General features: G+C 40.4%; 1 protein-coding gene across 2 annotated transcripts in view; it reads right to left on the bottom strand.

Moving 5' to 3' along the window:
- Positions 1 to 5,604: 5,604 nt before the first annotated feature.
- The window catches only part of LOC135479192 (filamin-A-like), a 63,645-nt gene continuing 48,189 nt past the window's right edge, over positions 5,605 to 21,060 (bottom strand). Inside the window, exons 11-21 of one of the 2 annotated variants that reach the window (XM_064758975.1) lie at positions 20,864 to 21,037; positions 20,154 to 20,297; positions 18,903 to 19,028; positions 17,622 to 17,768; positions 16,926 to 17,030; positions 16,263 to 16,448; positions 13,995 to 14,099; positions 10,890 to 11,066; positions 10,303 to 10,452; positions 7,980 to 8,147; positions 5,605 to 7,472 (exon numbers count right to left, since the gene is read on the bottom strand). In XM_064758975.1, the coding sequence (XP_064615045.1) occupies positions 7,234 to 7,472; positions 7,980 to 8,147; positions 10,303 to 10,452; positions 10,890 to 11,066; positions 13,995 to 14,099; positions 16,263 to 16,448; positions 16,926 to 17,030; positions 17,622 to 17,768; positions 18,903 to 19,028; positions 20,154 to 20,297; positions 20,864 to 21,037 (1,721 nt within the window). In that variant the 3' untranslated portion in view covers positions 5,605 to 7,233. The remainder of the gene's footprint in view (positions 7,473 to 7,979; positions 8,148 to 10,302; positions 10,453 to 10,889; positions 11,067 to 13,994; positions 14,100 to 16,262; positions 16,449 to 16,925; positions 17,031 to 17,621; positions 17,769 to 18,902; positions 19,029 to 20,153; positions 20,298 to 20,863; positions 21,038 to 21,060) is intronic. The other variant, XM_064758976.1, reaches the window with a different exon arrangement.

Below are 21,060 nucleotides of genomic sequence, written 5' to 3'. Positions count from 1 at the left end.
GTAATTTGTGTGGAATTATTTTTATGGCGTTTAGTAAATGTATTTAAATGATATTTTTAGCTAGATAATAGGTCGAATTGTTTGGAAGAACGATACTAAGTTATAATATGTCTGTACTGTGTGAGAAAGCAACTGGTATGAAGCCGGGAGCACGTAGACTATACTCCTTAACAGCGCATGCGCCGCTCTCTGCGTTTACTTTACATCACTGCCACCTATAGCAAATTTTATACAGAAATTTTGAACAACACCCTGGTCAGTGGGGTCAATGTGACGGTCACTGGGCTCACGCCATGAAGTGATGCCAGAACGAGCAAAAGCTCTGTCTCAACCTTTGTTTCCACCAGCGCGGCGCAATGACCCAAAAGCCACTCACCAAAGCGGCCGCTATGAGTTCAAGTGCAAATGGCTTCCTCTCTGGCCGTACGTGGGAAGGTCTGCCAGCAAACTGCAGATGACCATGGGCCTTCCCCGTGCTCGGCTCGGTCCTCCGACCATAACACTGCCGTCGAATAAGTGAAATATTCTTGTGTAAGGCGTAAAACACCATTCAAAAAATAAATGAAATAAATATTAATTATTCATACACGCACATTCTCTTTATCTTAAGCACAACACGATTCTAACCAACAAGTGAATCAATTTTATTGATGGACGCTGATTTAATAGTTAGGACACCAGTGGTGAGACTAAGACTAAAACAAGTCTGAAACGTGCGCAGTACGTTAAGTATGACGGCATTGTTTGGCGTGTCCGGAATGGTATCACATTGACGCAGCACGATACATATGACGGCACTGTGTCCTACAAGGAAAGACTTGACACCGTCCTAAAATAAACGTTATATGTTTACACAGAAAAAAAGAAAAAGAAAACATGTGGGTACCGATTATACACATTTACGCAGTTACAAGCCGTGATTAGAACTCCAAATGTGCCATACCCCAAAAAAGTGTAATTATGAAAATGACAAAGCAGTCTGTCCTACCTCCTTAGCCTTGTGTGTCCTCTTCCCCAAAACAATTTGCAGGCTAAGTTGACTGTAACTATCAAGGCAACATGTGTACGTGTGGTAATAACAATCAACTCTGTCCAAAATTGTGTTTTTATTTGAATTCCATTCTATGTATTTTCATTCCATTTAATTGCATTCTAATTTCATCCTCCCACATAATGCTGGCCGCCGTCTGTTAAGTGAAATATTCTTATGTACGGCGTAAACACTTATATAGTAGATAGATAAGTAAATAAATAAATAAATAACTTTATCTTGTTTACGGACGCTTAAGTTTTACTTATGTACTTTATTTTATGTCATTTATATATTTCATTTATATCAGGGCGGTCAGTTTTATGGGTAAAGCAAACCGTCGTGCCCGGATTAAACTGACCTCTGACCAGTAACTGGTGAACTTTACCACGTGTAACATAGCAACTTCAAGCGTCAGATTTCTGGAAGGAGTACGACAGTCACCAAAATGTTCCGGACTTAAGTTGTTGCATAACCAGAAAGAGATAGATTCGATGAAAAGCCGATCGGCGGCAGTAAGATTGATGATATATTCCAATGAGCCAGAGAAATACGTGAACACGTGATACGTGAATGTCATCTGAAAATCCCAAAAAGATTTTGAGCAGATTTTGGACGGTAGTTTTTAACTTGGAGGTGGGAAGACCCCAAGACGAAAGGGTTACTTATGTGCGGTATTATTCCACATATTGGGGCCTCGGTGGCCGAGGTGGTTAGCGTGCCAGCACTGCGCAATGACCCAGGTGCGTCTCACCAATGTACACCGACCAAACGTGGCAACGTCTGCCACCAGCCTGCGGATGATTGTGGGTTTTCCCCCAGGTTCTGCCCGGTTTTCCTCCCACCATAATGCTGGACGCTGTCGTATAAGTGAAATATTCCCCAAGTACGTCGTAAAACACCAATTTATTTCACCTATTTATTCGTTTCTATTTAGTTGCCACGAACAGTTTTATGAAAGGAAATCCTTGTTTTTGGAGATGTTGTAGTCCATGGTTATTAGGTGCACTTTTGAAATGCGCATGCGCAGAAGCTTGTGGCTATGCATCAGTCATTTATTAAGATTTAAGGTTAGAGGGTTAAGGATACCGTAAGAAAACCACACAACTTCCGGTGGTCAGCAACACATCCCCCCCCCCCCAAAAAAAAAAGCTACGGTCAGCTCAGCCGGAGTTGTACTGTATCTCTCGACCTCACTGATTACAGGATATAGCGATCTTTACTGGTTTAAACTTTCCTAAACATGTTTCTTTCCTACAGTATGGAAATATTGCCACAAATGCTCAACACTGGTCCTTTGTCGTTCTTACTCCTCTTTCATTGCCTCCAGTGTCAAGCTTGGTTTTCTGCCTGCCTGCTGGAAACCAGTCCCAAACTGATATCCTCCTGCCTGTGGGAAACCAATACCAAACAGTGTTCTCTGAGACGATTAAACTAGTTTGTGTGTGAGAAAAGTTGCTATACGTTTACTCTTTGATAATGATTAAAGTAAAACACCTTTGAAAAGCCGGCCGTGAGATGTATTCATTAGCCTAGCCAATCTGTGAAAGGTGACAGCAGACTAAACGCTTAAGGTCCCATGATTAGCAGATTGTGAAGGTTAACCGAGCCTAATATAATAAAACTGGTAAAAAAATGGTACCAAGATGTGCACTGTGTGATAGTTAAAACAACAGGTCTGTGACTGACTGACTGACTGACTGACTGATTGATTGATTGATTGATTGATTGCTGCTAACACCATACTCAAGAACTTTTGATTAAAATGACGTTAACATTGCAGCTTATGGAAAATTACTAGTGGCCTGAGATCATCGTTAGCATACAACGTGTTATTCATTAGGCCATAGATCACTCTTAATTGTTTAACTTTTTCTTGATACCCTATTTTTGGCGTGATAAAATTGTCACCGGATTTCCCCGATGACCCACTGCATATATACTAGCTGTTGATTGGTCTTCCAGGGTGAAAATTATACTTGAGGTGCAGTAATTGAATTAAGGACTTTTTTCCACTCAGTGGGAAGGTCCCCAGCAACCTGCGGATGGTCGTGGGTTTCCCCCGGGCTCTGCCCGGTTTCCACCCACTATAATGCTGGCCGCCGTGGTATAAGTGAAATATTCTTGAGTACGGCGTAAAACACCAATCAAATAAATAAATAAATAAATAAATAAATTTTTTTCCACTCTTAAGCCAGGCTGGAATCAATCATTCATATTAGGAGTATCCATTTTTGTGATATTTGAATTGAATTTAAATTTTTGCTTGACTCTAATTCTGTTCCAACATCTACACCCTTTCCAATACTTCCTTATTATCTTGTAAGGCAGTGTTTTAGGCTGAAGCACGCATGTAAAACATTTCCAGTTTATTACATATATACGTGTATTGTGTCTATACAGACCACAACACGTCCCAACGCGAGCCTTACGTATCCCTCTTAATTGTTTTGGAAATTTCTGTTAATAATCATCATTCAAAATTGATTGTTTATCTTCAGTTACACGAGTTTAGGTAAGCCGAGTGGTACGAACCATGAACCTGAGGCCGTTTTTATGAAGCACACCTAGTCGTAAGTAGCCAAGTTCACTTTAGATCTTTACAACACATGTCGTCATGGTCGTTAAGGGCAAACTTAGCTAAGTGAACTTCATGAAACCGGCCCTAGTAGGGTACCTTACATGAATATATCAGGAACCCTGTACTTTCTAATTTACATCTGTATATGAGAATGGAACGACATGTACTCAATAGTCCAAGCTATTATATTGGCACTTTATCAGGTATATCTTAATTAATTAATCGTCGTATATATGTATATCGTTCTCTATGTGATAAGGGTTATTTTAAATGTCCTGTAATGTTCAGCATAAACAAAATATAGTTGAGAACAAATGTGGAGAAATAATACATAAATGCACATAAATATAACTGTACGAATCTACAGGGCTATGGCGTCAGAAAGTGTTACTCAAGGCGTTAGCACGTGTTCGAAAAATCCACGTTGTAACAATTGTCCTTGACAAGAGTAACGCTTGCAAAAACATCGAAATTGTAACAATGAATATTTCTGAAGGAATAAAAGATCATATGTTAAAGATGAAAGAACTGTAAGACTGGTTACATAAACAAAGGAGGCAACAATCATCGTACGTAGCTCCCATGCTTTAATCAGACACATTTTTATCTCTCGGATTGGACGCTTTACAGTCAATTCATTCCAATGTGGACTAAGACATATTTTGTTTTTATTAATTTTCTTATCCGAAGTTTCATTGATCAGCTTATCAAATGAAAATTTTCCACTACATATCAGGACTGACTTTACCTTTATTCTTGTCACAGCTGAACAACGGAGCGAGAGATAGCTTCCCGGTCTGGCCATGGAACGTCTTGAACCCATTTCGTGAAACAATCTGTTAACGGAAGAATACACCCATTCCCACTGTGGGCGACAGTGTGTCCGAAAATAAACCACCGACCTTTGGTAATTTACTAACGGGCTTTCCAACCAATTTGGCGCACAGAGCGTAATTTTCAACCGACTTCGGACTGCAGAGACGGAGAATCGTAATAAGCAACACCACAAAGACAAAGAGGGCAATCTACAAATTCCCTGTCCGAAATCTGGTGGGAGCCTCTGTGGCCTAGTGGGTAGTGTGCTAGTACAGTAGAGTGGCGCAGCAGCCTCTCACCAATGCGATCGCTGTGGGTTCATATCCAGCTCACGTCCGCTTCCTCTGCGGTTGTACGTGGGAAGGTCTCCAGCAACCTGCGGATGGTTATGGGTTGCCCACGGGCTCTACCCGGTTTCCTCCCACCATAATACTACCTGACGGCGTATTAATAAAATATTCTTGAGTACAATTAAATAAATAAAAAAAAAAATCCTAGACTGGGATTGAACTCACACTCTTTGTTCTTCGTGCTTTAGACTCGCGGGCCTTATACTCACTATGACACATTCAGCTCCATACCTTCATTCAAGTACGTTTACTTCGCAAGACTGCGACTTAATCCCCTGATTTAGTGCTAATCATAAGGGGATATATCAAGTATTGCACGACCTAATGTCTGTACGGGGTATCGTCGTTAGTGTCTTAGGTATGACGTTCTAGTGGGGTAGTGCTATAAATACCGGAGCTGCCTGCTACAACGATTTAATCATTTATTTGATCACCGCACTCAAGAATTCGTATACAGCTCGAAGCAAGCTAACAAATGGAGCATAGCTTGTAATAGATTATCTACACGGAAAGGTGGAAGCATTAGACCTCTAACTTAATCAATTTCGATGAAAAGTACTTGAGAGTGCTTTCCTCGGACGTGCAGTATTAAATACAATAGGGATGAAACTATAATCTGCTATCGTTAACTTGGTAAGGTTCAAGTCCCGCTAAGGCTGTACAACGTGTTGTATTTTAGACAAAAGCTCGAAACTGGGTGAAACTGCATTTTGTTCTGTTTTTATTTGACTTGCCACATTTGACGAATCGTTACCAAAAATCGCGGCGTATAAACGCGTGTTTAATAAATTAATTCTAATAACCTTGAACAAAACACAGAAACTTAATCAGTGGACTAAAAAGTCTTTATTCCCATCAAGCAAAGTGTACAAGTATAACGTTCAATTTACATGCTTGATAAGTTGAGTAAATATAGATTTGTAAGATTTGCACGAAGAGCAATATCCATGACACTGGTAAAGCATAGAAACAGGGGACATAACTCTGTCACAAACTGGGAAGTCTCAACTTCACGCAATTATCTACAGGTCTTTCATACTAACGTACACTTTGTTCACTTGATAGTGCTTACATCTCGTGAGCAATTATGTTCTATTAGGGTACACCTATCCTGTGTTGAGACTCGGCAAATATGTTATTCTCTGTCTTTTAAGAATTATGAGTTTTGTGTGATATTTATGTTGTATTTATGTTTTCATACGTTAACAGCATATCTTAGTGTGACAGTCTGACTTACATATGAAGGTCAGAATATATTATGTACATACGAAAGAATTGACAAAATCAAAGTCACTTTGAAAATATATACTGATAAGTTAAAACAGTGTTGGATAGTTGGATATTACCAGTTTTTAAAGGTTTAGATGTGGTTTTATTTCACTCTTGTCTTTAGCACGGCCTGAATATAAATAGCTAGACATATAAATAGCTTGTGTACCCCATCATCATTGTCATCAACAATCAACACACAATTAGCATTATCTTTGATTTTCATTATTCGTCTCATCGCCATCAACATTACTAATGTCAACATCGCTACGAACGTCGCATATGGCAACCTCGACATCATTACTGTCGATATCATCCTTAAAAACATATTGACTGCAGTAAGCATCATCGCTTTGGTCACCACTGTTAACGCATCCATCGTCAGTGCCAGCATTATTATTTTTTTATCACAATTATCATCATCCTCATTGTTCACCTTATCATCATCATTACTTTAAAACAACATTTTTATCAACAACATCGATATCCTCAACATCATCTACAATGTCATAGTAACTAAAAATGCACCAAAAGCGAAATCTCCAGTTAAATGTCTTTGGTTCACTATGTCATACATATATTCTGCTTTGTACAATATATAACGAACTCAACACTCTTGTGAGACTTGATATATCAATATTTATAGGAAACATTACGCCACTGATGCGATGCTCAATACTGTCTAATTCTATTTTTATGTCAGTCCGATTAAAATGGATTAAATCGCAAAATGGATGTGGTTCGCACGCTACCCTTGGGTACACCTCGCTTGAAGGTCGAGATGTGCCATATTTACACAGTACAGTTTTGGTTCTCGTACATGCGTTATATATACAAAGTTCCGCGTACGATGCTGTGCCTACATATGATGTGTGCGCCACGTGATGTCATGCTCACGTGTGTATCTTGCCTCAATAAACATATCGTTATAGTTAATGCATGGTTTTATACATGTTGATATTTCTATATCTCTAACTATATTCATCTTACAAGTATATGTATAACTTAATAAATTCACAACAAATGTTTGTGGAGGTCTTTCCGTTTGTCTCGCACCTGTTGTAAGAATCAAGAATATCGCTCTCGATCAAGTCGGTTGTATACGATACGTACGTGCGATCTGTGTAGAATATTCTCGCATGCCGTTTCGAACGGCACATATGTTAAAGGAATAACATTCCCCCGTCCTATATATCCTCTTGCCATAACCCTTGTCCATCGCCGTTAGTTATCACGCCTTTTTCTTTCATGTACCGCTGACGAGCCTCCAGCGAATCAAATATTCGAACGTCGAAGGGACTTCCGGTCACGTGCTCGCCGGACCACTTTACGTTGATGATGTAATTTCCGGGCTCCATAGGATCGTAGCGACACAGAATGGTTCGATCCATGTTTGATTCCCTCATCATTTCCACTTTAAAGCCACCTGGTGAGAGATAAAAAAGATGTGAAACCATAAAATTTGTCAGAAGCATGTCGGGAACCTCGTCTGTTAATGCTGGTTTTGCGGAACAAATTAAGGTGGCAAAAAGGCGCATTGTTTTTGTGGTACATATAGGCCTAATAACTAATGGCGCCATATTGCAGTCAGTTTCGTCTAAAGCTGTATGAAACTCTGAAAATGCCGATTCGCACAAGTCTGGCATTCGGGTTTAGCATAGGGGTTAATAAATGATATCCCTTTGCTTCAAGTGATTAAAAGAAAAATATACTTATAGGGGCAAAAAGTCTCAAAAGGCGTTAAAGAAAACAAATTATTCGTAAGGAACGGTAGATGTCGAAATTTTTGATAAGAAACACACTGGACTGTCGTTGTATGGATGTACGCATGGGCTGTGAGCTGCTATGTTATTTCCTTAACTTCCGGTAGCGCCATCTCGTGGAGCTCCTGTAAGCGAAGAACCAGCTTAACCTCTGTTATTGCCACTCTTACCTTTGGGTCCTTTGACTTTGACGGCTAGTTGCCCAGCCCCTGCCCCTCGTGTTTCTACTATAAAGCGGCTCTGAAACTTCTGTATGACTCCGTCTTCCACCCCCGGGCCGTACACCTTAACTCGGGTAGGGTCAGGAGGATCCATCACTCTGATAGAAAATGGACTGCCTACAACAACAACATGGGGCATATGGTGAATATATTGGGGCTTGAGGTCAACATGGATATGCCCCGCGCACACACAGCCGCTTTAGAAACGTTCACATGCAGTCGAAAATCGCAACAAAAACAAGAAATGTAAAACCCGTGGATGACAAATGTTAAATTAATAACTGAAGGACCAAGAAAACATGCAAAAAATACAGAAATCTGTTTCTAACTTCAAAGTTATCCATAACTCTAAACCTCCTGTCTATCACCAACATAAAGCTCAAACACTAAGACAGTCGTGAATTACGTATGCTCTTGACCATTTGTGGAACCAAATGTTTTGGAGTATTTGTGCACACTTCCCCTAAATGGTATGGAGGCTTGCGTGATATTTTCTTTGTTCTATGTTCCTTGTCTAATCAGGCGGTGAAATACATAATCATTACATGTATATATATCTGGTATATGCCCTTTGTCCAATCCGGCGTGTAGTGTCATGTCTGTCAAGTTTTACACTTACAAACACGTGCTACTTGTGTGTAGTCAAGTGGGATCTATATATATACCAACAGCATTAAACGATCTTGGTATATCTCCATCGTCAAAAGCGGGGTGAAGTGGCATGTCTGTCAAGTTTTACACTTACCAGGCCCGTGCTCCTTTCTGTGTGTAGTCAAGTTTTACATTTACCAGGCACGTGTTCCTTGTTGTGTGTAGTCAAGTTTTACACTTACCAGGCTCGTGCTCCTTGCTTTGTGTAGTCAAGTTTATACTTACCAGGCACGTGCTCCTTGTTGTGTGTAGTCAAGTTTTACATTTACCAGGCTCGTGCTCCTTGTTGTGTGTAGTCAAGTTTTACACTTACCAGGCTCGTGCTCCTTGTTGTGTGTAGTCAAGTTTTACACTTATCAGGCATGTGCTCCTTGCTTTGTGCAGTCAAGTTTATACTTACCAGGCACGTGCTCCTTGTTGTGTGTAGTCAAGTTTAACACTTACCAGGCTCGTGCTCCTTGTTGTGTGTAGTCAAGTTTTACACTTATCAGGCATGTGCTCCTTGTTGTGTGTAGTCAAGTTTTACACCTACCAGGCACGTGCTCCTGTTGTGTGTAATCAAGTTTTACATTTACCAGGCTCGTGCTCCTTGCTGTGTGTAGTCAAGTTTATACTTACCAGGCACGTGCTCCTTGTTGTGTGTAGTCAAGTTTTACACTTATCAGGCATGTGCTCCTGTTGTGTGTAGTCAAGTTTTACACCTACCAGGCACGTGCTCCTGTTGTGTGTAGCCAAGTTTTACATTTACCAGGCTCGTGCTCCTTGCTTTGTGTAGTCAAGTTTTACACTTACCAGGCCCGTGCTCCTTGTTGTGTGTAGTCAAGTTTTACACTTACCAGGCACGTGTTCCTTGTTGTGTGTAGTCAAGTTTTACACTTACCAGGCTCGTGCTCCTTGTTGTGTGTAGTCAAGTTTACACTTACTAGGCTCGTGCTCCTTGTTGTGTGTAGTCAGGTTTTACACTTACCAGGCACGTGCTCCTTGTTGTGTGTAGTCAAATTTTACACTTACCAGGCACGTGTTCCTTGTTGTGTGTAGTCAAGTTTTACATTTACCAGGCTCGTGCTCCTTGCTTTGTGTAGTCAAGTTTTACACTTATCAGGCACGTGCTCCTGTTGTGTGTAGTCAAGTTTTACATTTACCAGGCACGTGCTCCTGTTGTGTGTAGTCAAGTTTTACACTTACCAGGCACGTGCTCCTTGTTGTGTGTAGTCAAGTTTTACACTTATCAGGCACGTGCTCCTGTTGTGTGTAGTCAAGTTTTACATTTACCAGGCACGTGCTCCTTGTGTGTAGTCAAATTTTACACTTACCAGGCACGTGCTCCTTGATGTGTGTAGTCAAGTTTTACATTTACCAGGCACGTGCTCCTTGTTGTGTAGTCAAGTCCTACATTTACCAGGCACGTGTTCTTTCGCCATATCCGTCAAGTTTTACTTGCGCGTGCTCCTTGTGCGTAGTCAAGTGCGATCTATATATCAACAACATTATACTTTCCTGGTACATATGTACGGTCGTCGTAACATGTGGAGTAGAGTGTAGTATCTGTCAAGTTTTACACTTACCAGGCAGTGCCCCTTGTTGTAACTGAAGTGTCATATCTGTTAAGTGTTACACTTACCAGGCACATGCTCCTTGTCATACGTAATGTTTAGTGTGTGTCGCCCGGCCTCTGTGGGAAATATCCGAACAGTGTAAGTTCTGTTGTGATGGTCGAACAACTGACAGCGGGCTGTTTGCGTCGGACCCATGCAACTCGCCGTTATCTCCCCTGCATCAACCAAATACAATTGGCAAGACGGTGAAGTCTATTTATGACAAATAGAGGTGGATAAAAGAATATTCTCTGTTTTCAAGGCACCTGTATTATTGGCAAAATCTCGGTGAAGTTTATCAATAGAAATGGAGTAAAGACTATGATTTAGCTTTAAAGCAGTATGATCCATCGTTTGTTGGTAGTTTTAGTTCTGATGTAAGTCCATACCGTGCTATGGAGGGCGTAGGTTGACACTCTTTAAGTATTTACATGACAAGTTAAAATAAAACCCTAACTGAGGCAAACTGACAATAGGGCAGATTTCACCGATTACGGGTGACCATATGGCCACTATCACTCTGCCATGTAGTCAATATTTGATTTTTTTCGCCATTAAATAGCACAGCTTGAACATTGAAATTTTCCCAGAAATGGAAGTTCTTAAAACGCACCTGGCCCTGTGGGGTTTGTATCTACTAAAACACGGAGTTCCTTTCCAGCCAAGCCCCCTTTCAGGCCGTCCCCGCAGACGGCTACTTTGCTGGGGTCCCCCTTCATCGTGACGGTCACCTTGTATGGGGAGCTAGGGACCTGTTTACCCGACCAGTACACGTACAGCAAGTATCCACCTGAAAAAAATGGTAACCATGTGGCGAAACACGTGCGACCATACCTATATGAAAATACACGAGTACGTGTCCTTAGAATAACCGTTGGATTTATTTATTTATTCATCTATTTGATTGGTGTTTTACGCCGCACTCAGGAATATTTTACTTATACGAGGGCGGCCAGCATTATGGTGGGAGGAATCCGGGGTAAACCCACGACCACCCGTAGGTTGCCTACAGACCTTCAATAATCAACTGAAACTAAGCATGTAGAAACCATGCCCTGAATGTAACAGGTTCGCGCATAACCGGCAGTTCAACCAGTTAGTATTTTCACAGATGCAGTTGCCGACAAACTCTTCGATTGCTTTGCATGGCTACTCATAATAACAGAAAGTACCCATCTTTACATACCCGTGCACCAGCTAATCACATGCAAATATTTGTACAAATCTCTAATGACCTAAAGAGTGGAACAAACTATTTCTTGGAAAAAACGGAACAGAATATTCTTTCCCACCATCCAGCAAGTGGTTTACGTTTCTGGGCTAACTAGTGCATATATTTTTATTCACTTGTTTTTCTTCGTATTTAAGCCTATAAAGGGGTGATTTGCACATCCGACTTCTAAAACAACTTGTGCTACGTGATGGCTGTTATATCTCAAACACCCCTTATGTAGGAAAAAAAATGATCAAAAGGCCTTTAAGCACGCCCCTACAACATTTTTTATTTATTAAATACGTTACTGATTGATTGATTTGTGTATTGGATTGGTGTTTCACGCCGTACTCTTGAATATTTCACTTATATGAAGGCGGCTACCATTATGGTGGGAGAAAATCGGGCAGGCGAACTGCCGGAGAGGAAGCCAGCACGAACTGGACTTGAACTCATAGCGATCCCATTGGTGAGTGGCTCCTGGGTCATTGCACCTCGCTGGCGTGCTAACCAGTTCGGCCAAGGAGCTCCCCTTTTATTAAATAAAATATGTACATTTGCTCCCTTTCAATTATGGAGGGTGATTAAAAGGTGGTATTTAAAAAAGATCTGTCGGAGTTTTCCCACAAAGATCTGTTTCCCAATTTACATCCTCGCATCAGACTATTGTAGTTCTTGATCACATTAATCAGACTATTGTAAGTCTTGTTCACACTAATTACCGTGATCTCAGACTATTGTACTTCTTGCTCACAATAATTACCGTGATCTCAGACTATTGTGTTCTTGCTCACATTTTTTACCGTGATCTTAGACTATTGTACTTCTTGCTCACATTAATTACAGTGATCTCAGACTATTGTACTTCTTGTTCACATTAATTACCGTGGTCTCAGACTATTGTACTTCTTGTTCACATTAATCAGACTATTGTACTTCTTGTTCACATTAATTACCGTGATCTCAGATTATTGTACGTCTTGCTCACAATAATTACCGTGATCTCAGACTATTGTACTTCTTGTTCACATTAATTACCGTGATCTCAGATTATTGTACTTCTTGTTCACCTTGGTTACCGTGATCTCAGACTATTGTACTTCTTGTTCACATTTTCTACCGTGATCTCAGACTATTGTACTTCTTGCTCACATTAATTACCGTGATCTCAGACTATTGTACTTCTTGTTCACATTAATTACCGTGATCTCAGACTATTGTACGTCTTGCTCACAATAATTACCGTGATCTCAGACTATTGTACTTCTTGTTCACATTAATTACCGTGATCTCAGATTATTGTACTTCTTGTTCACCTTGGTTACCGTGATCTCAGACTATTGTACTTCTTGTTCACATTTTCTACCGTGATCTCAGACTATTGTACTTCTTGCTCACATTAATTACCGTGATCTCAGACTATTGTACTTCTTGTTCACATTAATTACCGTGATCTCAGACTATTGTACTTCTTGCTCACATTAATTACCGTGATCTCAGACTATTGTAGTTCTTGCTCACATTTGTTACTGTGATCTCAGACTATTGTACTTCTTGCTCACATTATTTACCGTGATCTCAGACTATTGTAGTTCTTGCTCACATTATTTACCGTGATCTCAGACTACTGTAGTTCTTGTTCACATCAGTTACTGTGATCTCAGGCTATTGTACTTCTTGCTCACATTAATTACCGTGATCTCAGATATCGTTCGGATAAGACATGGCGACTAGAGGCTATTGATAAATACAGCACAGCGTAAAGGAGGACGTTGGATGATGACCAAGCTTGAGTAGTTTGAAAGGCGTTTGTTAAATTTAGAGTTGGCAAAATAGATGTATGAATCGATGTCTACTAGTGCTGATGTGATAAGGTCGTCATGGTTGTTAGGTACACGCAAGATGAACAATCTGGGCGTGAAACAGGGCCTGCGTATTGTGCTACTTCTTTACGTCCAGTCATTTTCAAGAAAAAAATATACACGTACCTTTACTTGTATAAAGGCTGCCGTTATTAATAGTTATGGTTTTAGGTGTTAAAAGTGAATAAAACTCTATGAAGATAGCCCCACGCAGTATGTTCCATATATATATATATATATATATATATATATATATATATATATATATATATATATATATATATATATATATATATATATATATATATATATATACCTGAGATCACGGTAAATATATATATATATATATACACGATGTATATAATATGAAATATTTTCGTGTATGTATGTATATATGTATATCCTCGATATGACTGGAATAATTTTAGTCATTTATTCATTCATTCATTCAACCATTCATTCATTTTTTTTTATTTTCGATACACATACGAAGAGAGATCATATTTAACGAAAATATCTAATGCTTTCCTGTACAACCGTCACACTAGTTGAGTCGATACTCGCATTAGGAATATCACCAAAAAGCAGTATGACGTGACGTAACCTGACGAGTTGATGACGTCATCAATCAAGCTAAACTTACCAGGGACATCGGCTGTGTAGGTGCACTTGTACCTATCGCAGGGTAGACGCTTGGACATTATATCAACGTTGGATTTTAAGCCCTCCATCCGGATTTCTGGTGTCCCTGAAATGATGATGTAAGTCACAGTTAATTAGGAGCCTACGCCGTCAATGCGGGATAGGAAGGAAAAAAAATTGAGGTTGGTAAGGCGGGAAGAGAAGATGTGAAATGACAGAAGTAAAACAGGGCAAAGAGGAAAGGTTGGTCATAAATATATTGTAAGATAAAGTTAGAATTTAAGTGCTTGAAATGAAACACAGTTAAAAAATATTAACCCATTGACTTATGATAAGTTCTAGAATAGAACACTGTTTCTATCGACCCATTTACCGGTGATAAGTCCCAGAATAGGACACTGTTTCTATCGACCAATTTACCTGTGATAAGTTCCAGAATAGGACACTGTTTCTATTGACCCATTTACCTGTGATAAGTCCCAGAATAGAACACTGTTTCTATCGCCCCATTTACCTGTGATAAGTCCCAGAATAGGACACTGTTTCTATCATCCCATTTACCTGTGATAAGTCCCAGAATAGGACACTGTTTCTATCGACCAATTTACCTGTGATATGTTCCAGGATAAGACACTGTTTCTATTGACCCATTTACCTGTGATAAGTCCCAGAATAGAACACTGTTTCTATCGACCCATTTACCTGTGATAAGTTCCAGAATAGGACACTGTTTCTATCGACCCATTTACCTGTGATAAGTTCCAGAATAGGACACTGTTTCTATCGACTGATTTACCTGTGATATGTTCCAGAATAGAACACTGTTTCTATCGACCCATTTACCGGTGATAAGTTCCAGAATAGGACACTGTTTCTATCGTCCAATATACCTGTGATAAGTCCCAGAATAAGACACTGTTTCTATCGACCCATTTACCTGTGATAAGTTCCAGAATAGGACACTGTTTCTATCGACCCAATTACCGGTGATAAGTTCCAGAATAGAACACTGTTTCTATCGACCCATTTACCTGTGATAAGTCCCAGAATAGGACACTGTTTCTATCGACTCATTTACCGGTGATAAGTTCCGTTTTTTTGCTATTATGCTGTAGTGGGTGTATACTATCCTAATGTTTTATGAGCATACCCAGGAAGTTCAATCGAAAAAACACAGAAAACATATATGTGATTGGTAACTAATGGTTAGCGCGTCCGCCTCGAAGTCGGGAGACATCGGGATCAAACTCGCGTATCGGGTCGCAACAGACTTTAAAAATGGGACTTGCTGCTGCCTTGCTTGCCCCACAGCACTGAGAAGTTAGATCAAGTAAACATGACTGGTTGACTTGGTGTCAGTAAAATGTGAATGGGTGTGGTGCCATGTCTGGTGTCTTTGGCATGATATTTCAGTGACGGCAGCACTTTGGCCGCATTAACTCGCTCTGCCATAAGGAGACAATATATGTAGGCCCTACACACACCTCAACAGTCCTCGTCGTCATATCACTGAAAAATTGACTGAAAAACTGAAAAAGGTGCGACGTTCAACCCCAAACATACATAAACACGTCATTTTTCAATGACGTCGGGCTCGTACCAGTTAGTCCTATTCAAGTCGGATCCAAGCTGTGTAAAAACACCTCATTGTCTTCTGTTACGCTGTAGTGCTTGTACCTCATTGCTTTAAGAGCACAAAGGCTATACACAAGCAGTGAAGCATTACAAAAAAGAACGAAAGAGAACACCCTTTTACCCACTTGATTTAGACGGGCAATTTCCTCATTTTCGTTTATATCATTTACTTGATTGTGTCTTTAGCCCATACGTTCAGCATTAAGAGGAAGCGCAACGACTGGTTGACCCGTATCAGTATAATGGCTCGGTCGGGGCAGCTTACTTGCCTTGTGTGTGAAGTAGCACTAGATAAAAGAGCAGTGGAAATCCGTCCTGTATGCAAGGAGGCGCATTACATGTTCTCGTCATATGACTAAAAATTGTTAAGTACGACGTTAAACTCCAAATACACTCGCTCTTAACGCCATACTTGAAAATTGAGTTTTATGGGTGAAGTAAACCGGATAGCCCGTTCTAAACCACCGACCTTTGGCAAGTTACTGTCGCCCTTTCCCTCATGTGATACGAACACTATATTGGTGAACGGCAAGTGGTATTAAATGAACGCAATCGTTCACAAGAGGGTCCCCGACCGCTTATTGTCCTCAAAGCTGCACAGAAAGTGATGTTTATCCCCATTAACAGATCATACCTGGGCCTGCCAGTCTGCCATCCACGAAGAAGTATGTTTGGACTGTGGCTCTCGCTTCTTCCCTTCCGGGGCCCCTCACGGCGACTTTGGTGTAGTCCAATGGAGGTTTGGCACCCGGGCAATAGCCAAGCAGAGGCGAGTTCTGAACAGGTACATCGGACCAGTACAAATGGATGTAGTGATCACCTGAATTAACAAAAGCAATATGGATACAAACCACACTGAATGTCATTCCAGCGGTTTTAGCCGTAATAATCTTGAGAACAGTTTGATCTGGCATTTTTTGTTTCGTTTCTCTGCTTTTCAGTAGCACCACGTACCTCTACACTTTCGTTAACACTACGGTGTAGAGCTGCACAACGTCTTATCTGAACTGAAGCAACTGTAGGCTTGAAAATGAACTAAGTTCAGGCGGCTTCAGAGGGAACTCACCACACACGGGAGGCGACATTGTTTACGCTCACCACGGCCATCATGACGGATAGGTTTCTTTTTTGTGTTGCTAGCGTTTCAGTGGATTGTGATTTTGTAGTGCAGCATTTGACACTTACTGCCATGTAGGTAGTAGACCAGTGACGTATGTAAAACTGTTTTACCCAAGTGATAAACAACATTTGCTTGTCTTCCATACTGGTATGACATGTAAGTACTTGTGCACTTTACCTTTTTCCTCTGGGATAAACACTGCCTGGATAACATCGGCTCGCACGTTGCTCACGGTGACCGGTAATCTCCCGCTCGGAGAGAGAACCTCTGCTGTAAATTTCCCTGGGAAAGAAAATTCAATAATTTTCAACAAAATGAATATAGCTTTAAATCATTTGAAAGAAAGTTTAAAGTCTACTTTCGATGAAGGTCTGTAATGTGCACATTATTTCATTTATTTGATTTGCTATCGGGCCGTAAGTGGGAAGGCCTGCAGCAACCTGCGGAAGGTCGTGGGTTTCCGCCGGGCCCTGCCCGGTTTCCTCCCCCCATAATGCTGGCCGTCGTGGTATAAGTGAAATATCCTTGAGTACGGCGTAAAACACCAAAATCAAATAAATAAATAAATAAATAAATAAATAAATAAATTTATTTGATTTGTGTTTTACGCCGTACTCAACAATATTTCATTTATACGACGGTGGCCAGCATTATGGTGGGAGGAAACCGGGTGTAATGTATACACAGCAATAAGTAAAACGTCAGTAAATAATATACATTGTCCAGTATAACAGTTTTATAGTGTTATCTTTTATAGTATACAGTAATAAGTTTCCTTTTTTCGGAATAATTCATCATAGAAGTTTTGGCTGGTTTGCACGAATTTAGAAAAAGAATTTCCAGACGAGCAACACGCATCTCCAGTGTACGAACCTGGACCTGCATTGGCAATACCAAATCTAAAGGTGGCCTCTTCTTTGTAGTCAAGTAAAATGCGCTCATATTCATCCATCCAATCATCGAGCTCGTCCAAGCACGTGACCTTAGTGGCATCGGTTACTCTGACTAAAAAGGGACTTTCTGTTGATTGAGAAAACAGTGGATGTTGTAAAATGTCAGCTCTGTAATGTATAAAGCTGGGTTGAACATAAGCATACTGTTTAAGAATGATCATTTATTTGATTCGAACTTAACTCCGTACTTAAGAATTTGTCAGAAATATGACGTGGGTGGGGATTATTAGTGGAGGGAACTGTATAAAGCTCTATCCCTGTTCGCCACCTACCTTACAAACCTCAGGAATTACAGCAAATGTTTACTAGTCGTGTATAGTTTGCTACAATATCACTGATGGTGTATGAACACAGGACATTTTTTACCAATCAGGGTAATTCTGCCGAATAGAAGGGAGTACAAATCACCTGGCGGTGAAATATACTATTTAAAAGTAGGGGATACTCTATATAATTTATTTTTTTATTTAGGGGCCTCCGTGGCTCAGTCTGTTAGCGCGCTAGCGCAGCGTAATGGCCCAGGAGCCTCTCACCAATGCGGTCGCTGTGAGTTCAAGTCCAGCTCATGTCTACGGCTTCGTCTCCGGCCGTAAGTGGGAAGGTCTGGCAACAACCTGCGGATGGTCGTGGGTTTCACCCGGGCTGTGCCCGGTTTCCACCCACCATAATGCTGGCCGCCGTCGTATAAGTGAAATATTCTTGAGTACGGCGTAAAACACCAATCAAAAAAAAAAAAATTATTTATTTGACCTGTGTTTTACGTTGTACTCAAGAATATTCCATTTATACGACAGCGGCCAGCAATGTAGTGGGATGAGATATTCTATGTAAACTGGATACAGTCATTAATATTCAATATCTGTAATTTAATGAACAATTTCCTAATAACACTAAGACATCTGATGAAGTCAACCACATACGGACATGTTTAGTGGTGATTTAATCACGGAAATATTTGGAAACTGACTGACAAGTTTCAATGCAAATCATAAAACGCACCCCAACAGATCCACGCCTGCATGGTATTCATGTGTTTTAACTATTATCGCTTCACAGCTTAACTGTGTTCCTTATTCATCCATATTTATGCAATCAAATGTTTTAAATCTATGGACTCTAAATCTAACGAACTGAAATACGTCTTCTTAAAAATACTATGCAAATCAAATCATATTAGGTCATAACCGTCTACCATACATACCTCTGACATGCAGGCCATTCCATTTGACGTCTATGGTATACATGCCGACTCTCTGGGGACGATACGACACCTCGGTCGTGCCATCACTTCGGAACATTCGCTCCAATTCCATCTCCTCTCCAGACTCTGTGAAGAAGGCAATCGTCAGTATACGAATTACAACCAATTTCACAGGAAGTATATCTAGGTTGTATGTTTGGTTTGCAAATGTTTGCTAAAGAACAGCTAAAATTATTTTGGTAAATATCATCATGGATAAAAACGTACAAGGATTCCAGACATCTTGAGCCTAGATTGAAATATACGTTGTGTTGAATACCTTTCACAAAATTCACGTTGTCAAGCAATATTTTGACGTTGCTACGTAAGAAATAACAATTTTAAAGTGATTTGAAATTTTGGCTTAATTCGAAAATCGCTTCGTTATGGCCTGATGTCCTTCTTCATAGGAGTAACTTGGTGTCACGTATACCACATCAGCAAAAGTAACATTATATCCGTAGACTCAGGAAGGACATGTATCATACGTGATAAGAACAAATAATGTATCATCTTTAGAATCGTCGTTTATGATTTTATTGTCAAAGTTATTTGAAATACACGCCCAAACATTCGACACACGTGAAAACTGCTGCGTGATTTGGTCCTGCAAACTAATGGTCCTTGTATGGATACAGAATCGACGCCGATTGGCTGATAGTTGAGATAGGTTTTCTACGGTTAAATCTTGCAGCCTTGGTCACGATTTTGGTACCGTACCTAAAATTCAGCTTAGGCAAGGCACAACCCAGACTTGCCTATCTCTCCCACCAACCAATCAGAATCGATTCAGTATCCCTTTAACAGATAGATCATAATATGACCGACAGAAACTGACAGTCAAAATACCACATCAGCTAATAAGAATACTTGATATTTGTGGGCGTCACGATGTTGTCCCACAAGTGGATCGGTGGATTTATACTTCTTTGTTTGTCTTTTTGTGACACTTTTTCAAAACACATTTCTGTCAGCCAGATATTTGGAAACGCTCTTCGCCATTACTGGGTCACACCTGTATCGAACCAAATTGTTGGGCGGTAATAAAACTATCAAAATCACATCGATCCACGTTTTACATCAGATATTCTTTTCAGAAAAACGTTGACGCATATCTGTAGGTAATGGAATGATTGTACCAGTCTCTCTTATTGGTCGTTTATCATCGAGCTATGTAAATGTAATAAGATCGGAGGCCATTGACCGACTGACCTCTTATATTCACGCTGATGTCTCCTTCATGTCCGTCAGGATGGATTGTGAACACGCCTTCTTCCCCGATCTGACATCTGACCACGCCCTCACCTGTCACGTAGATGGACCCGGGGTCCTGGATTTCGATTGTTTTGGGACTACCTAAAAATAATAAAAACGAAACAATCAAAATCATCATACAAAATAATAAGTCATAAATTCTAATTTACATCTTGTGGTCAGTTAGTAAATGTTCTACTGTCTTCAACATTACGAAAGAACAAGAAAATAATCGTAACTATCACTGACGTTTATAGAATTGCAAAAAATAATACAGGTGGAGCCCCAAAACCTTGCTTTACAATACATTCTGTTATGAGATTATTTATAATGACAAATCCCGTAATTATTGCTGTCTACAAAACTGCTGCAATGTTCCAGCGAGTAAATGTTCTCTACATACGATGACGCAAAGCATCAAATTCCGCGTGACGTTTTTCAGTGGTGACCTCATAATAAAACTGTCGATCACACAAACAAGAGTTGACCTCAAATAAGAACGCAGAACCGAAAATAAGAGTGTTAATCGATACCGGGGCAACACCAAGAAAATGTAAGCCAAATTATTCAACAGGGCTTATTTCGTTGTCGATGATTTCCTTTTTATTCTCCTCAACCTTTCCACTTCATCCCCACTCCCACAACGCTTCCTCTGTCAACTGTCTTACCTTTTACCTCCACAGAATGCAGGAGTAAATGGACGGTGTGCGGCCCGCCGTGTTTGGGAGTGAATTTAATATGGCTCTCATGTTCTCCCGCGATCTCCAAGAGGCACGGACAGACGGACGTACCCCGCATGACGTGCGCTGTGACATCCTGTTGGCTGTTAGGGGGGTGAGTAGCTACCGAGAGACGGGGTTATTAC

The sequence above is a fragment of the Liolophura sinensis genome, chromosome 12, assembly GCF_032854445.1.
Source record: "Liolophura sinensis isolate JHLJ2023 chromosome 12, CUHK_Ljap_v2, whole genome shotgun sequence".
Classification (NCBI taxonomy): Eukaryota; Metazoa; Mollusca; class Polyplacophora; order Chitonida; family Chitonidae; genus Liolophura; species Liolophura sinensis.
Note: the sequence above shows the minus strand (reverse complement) of the source record. Positions and strands in the feature narration are given on the sequence as shown.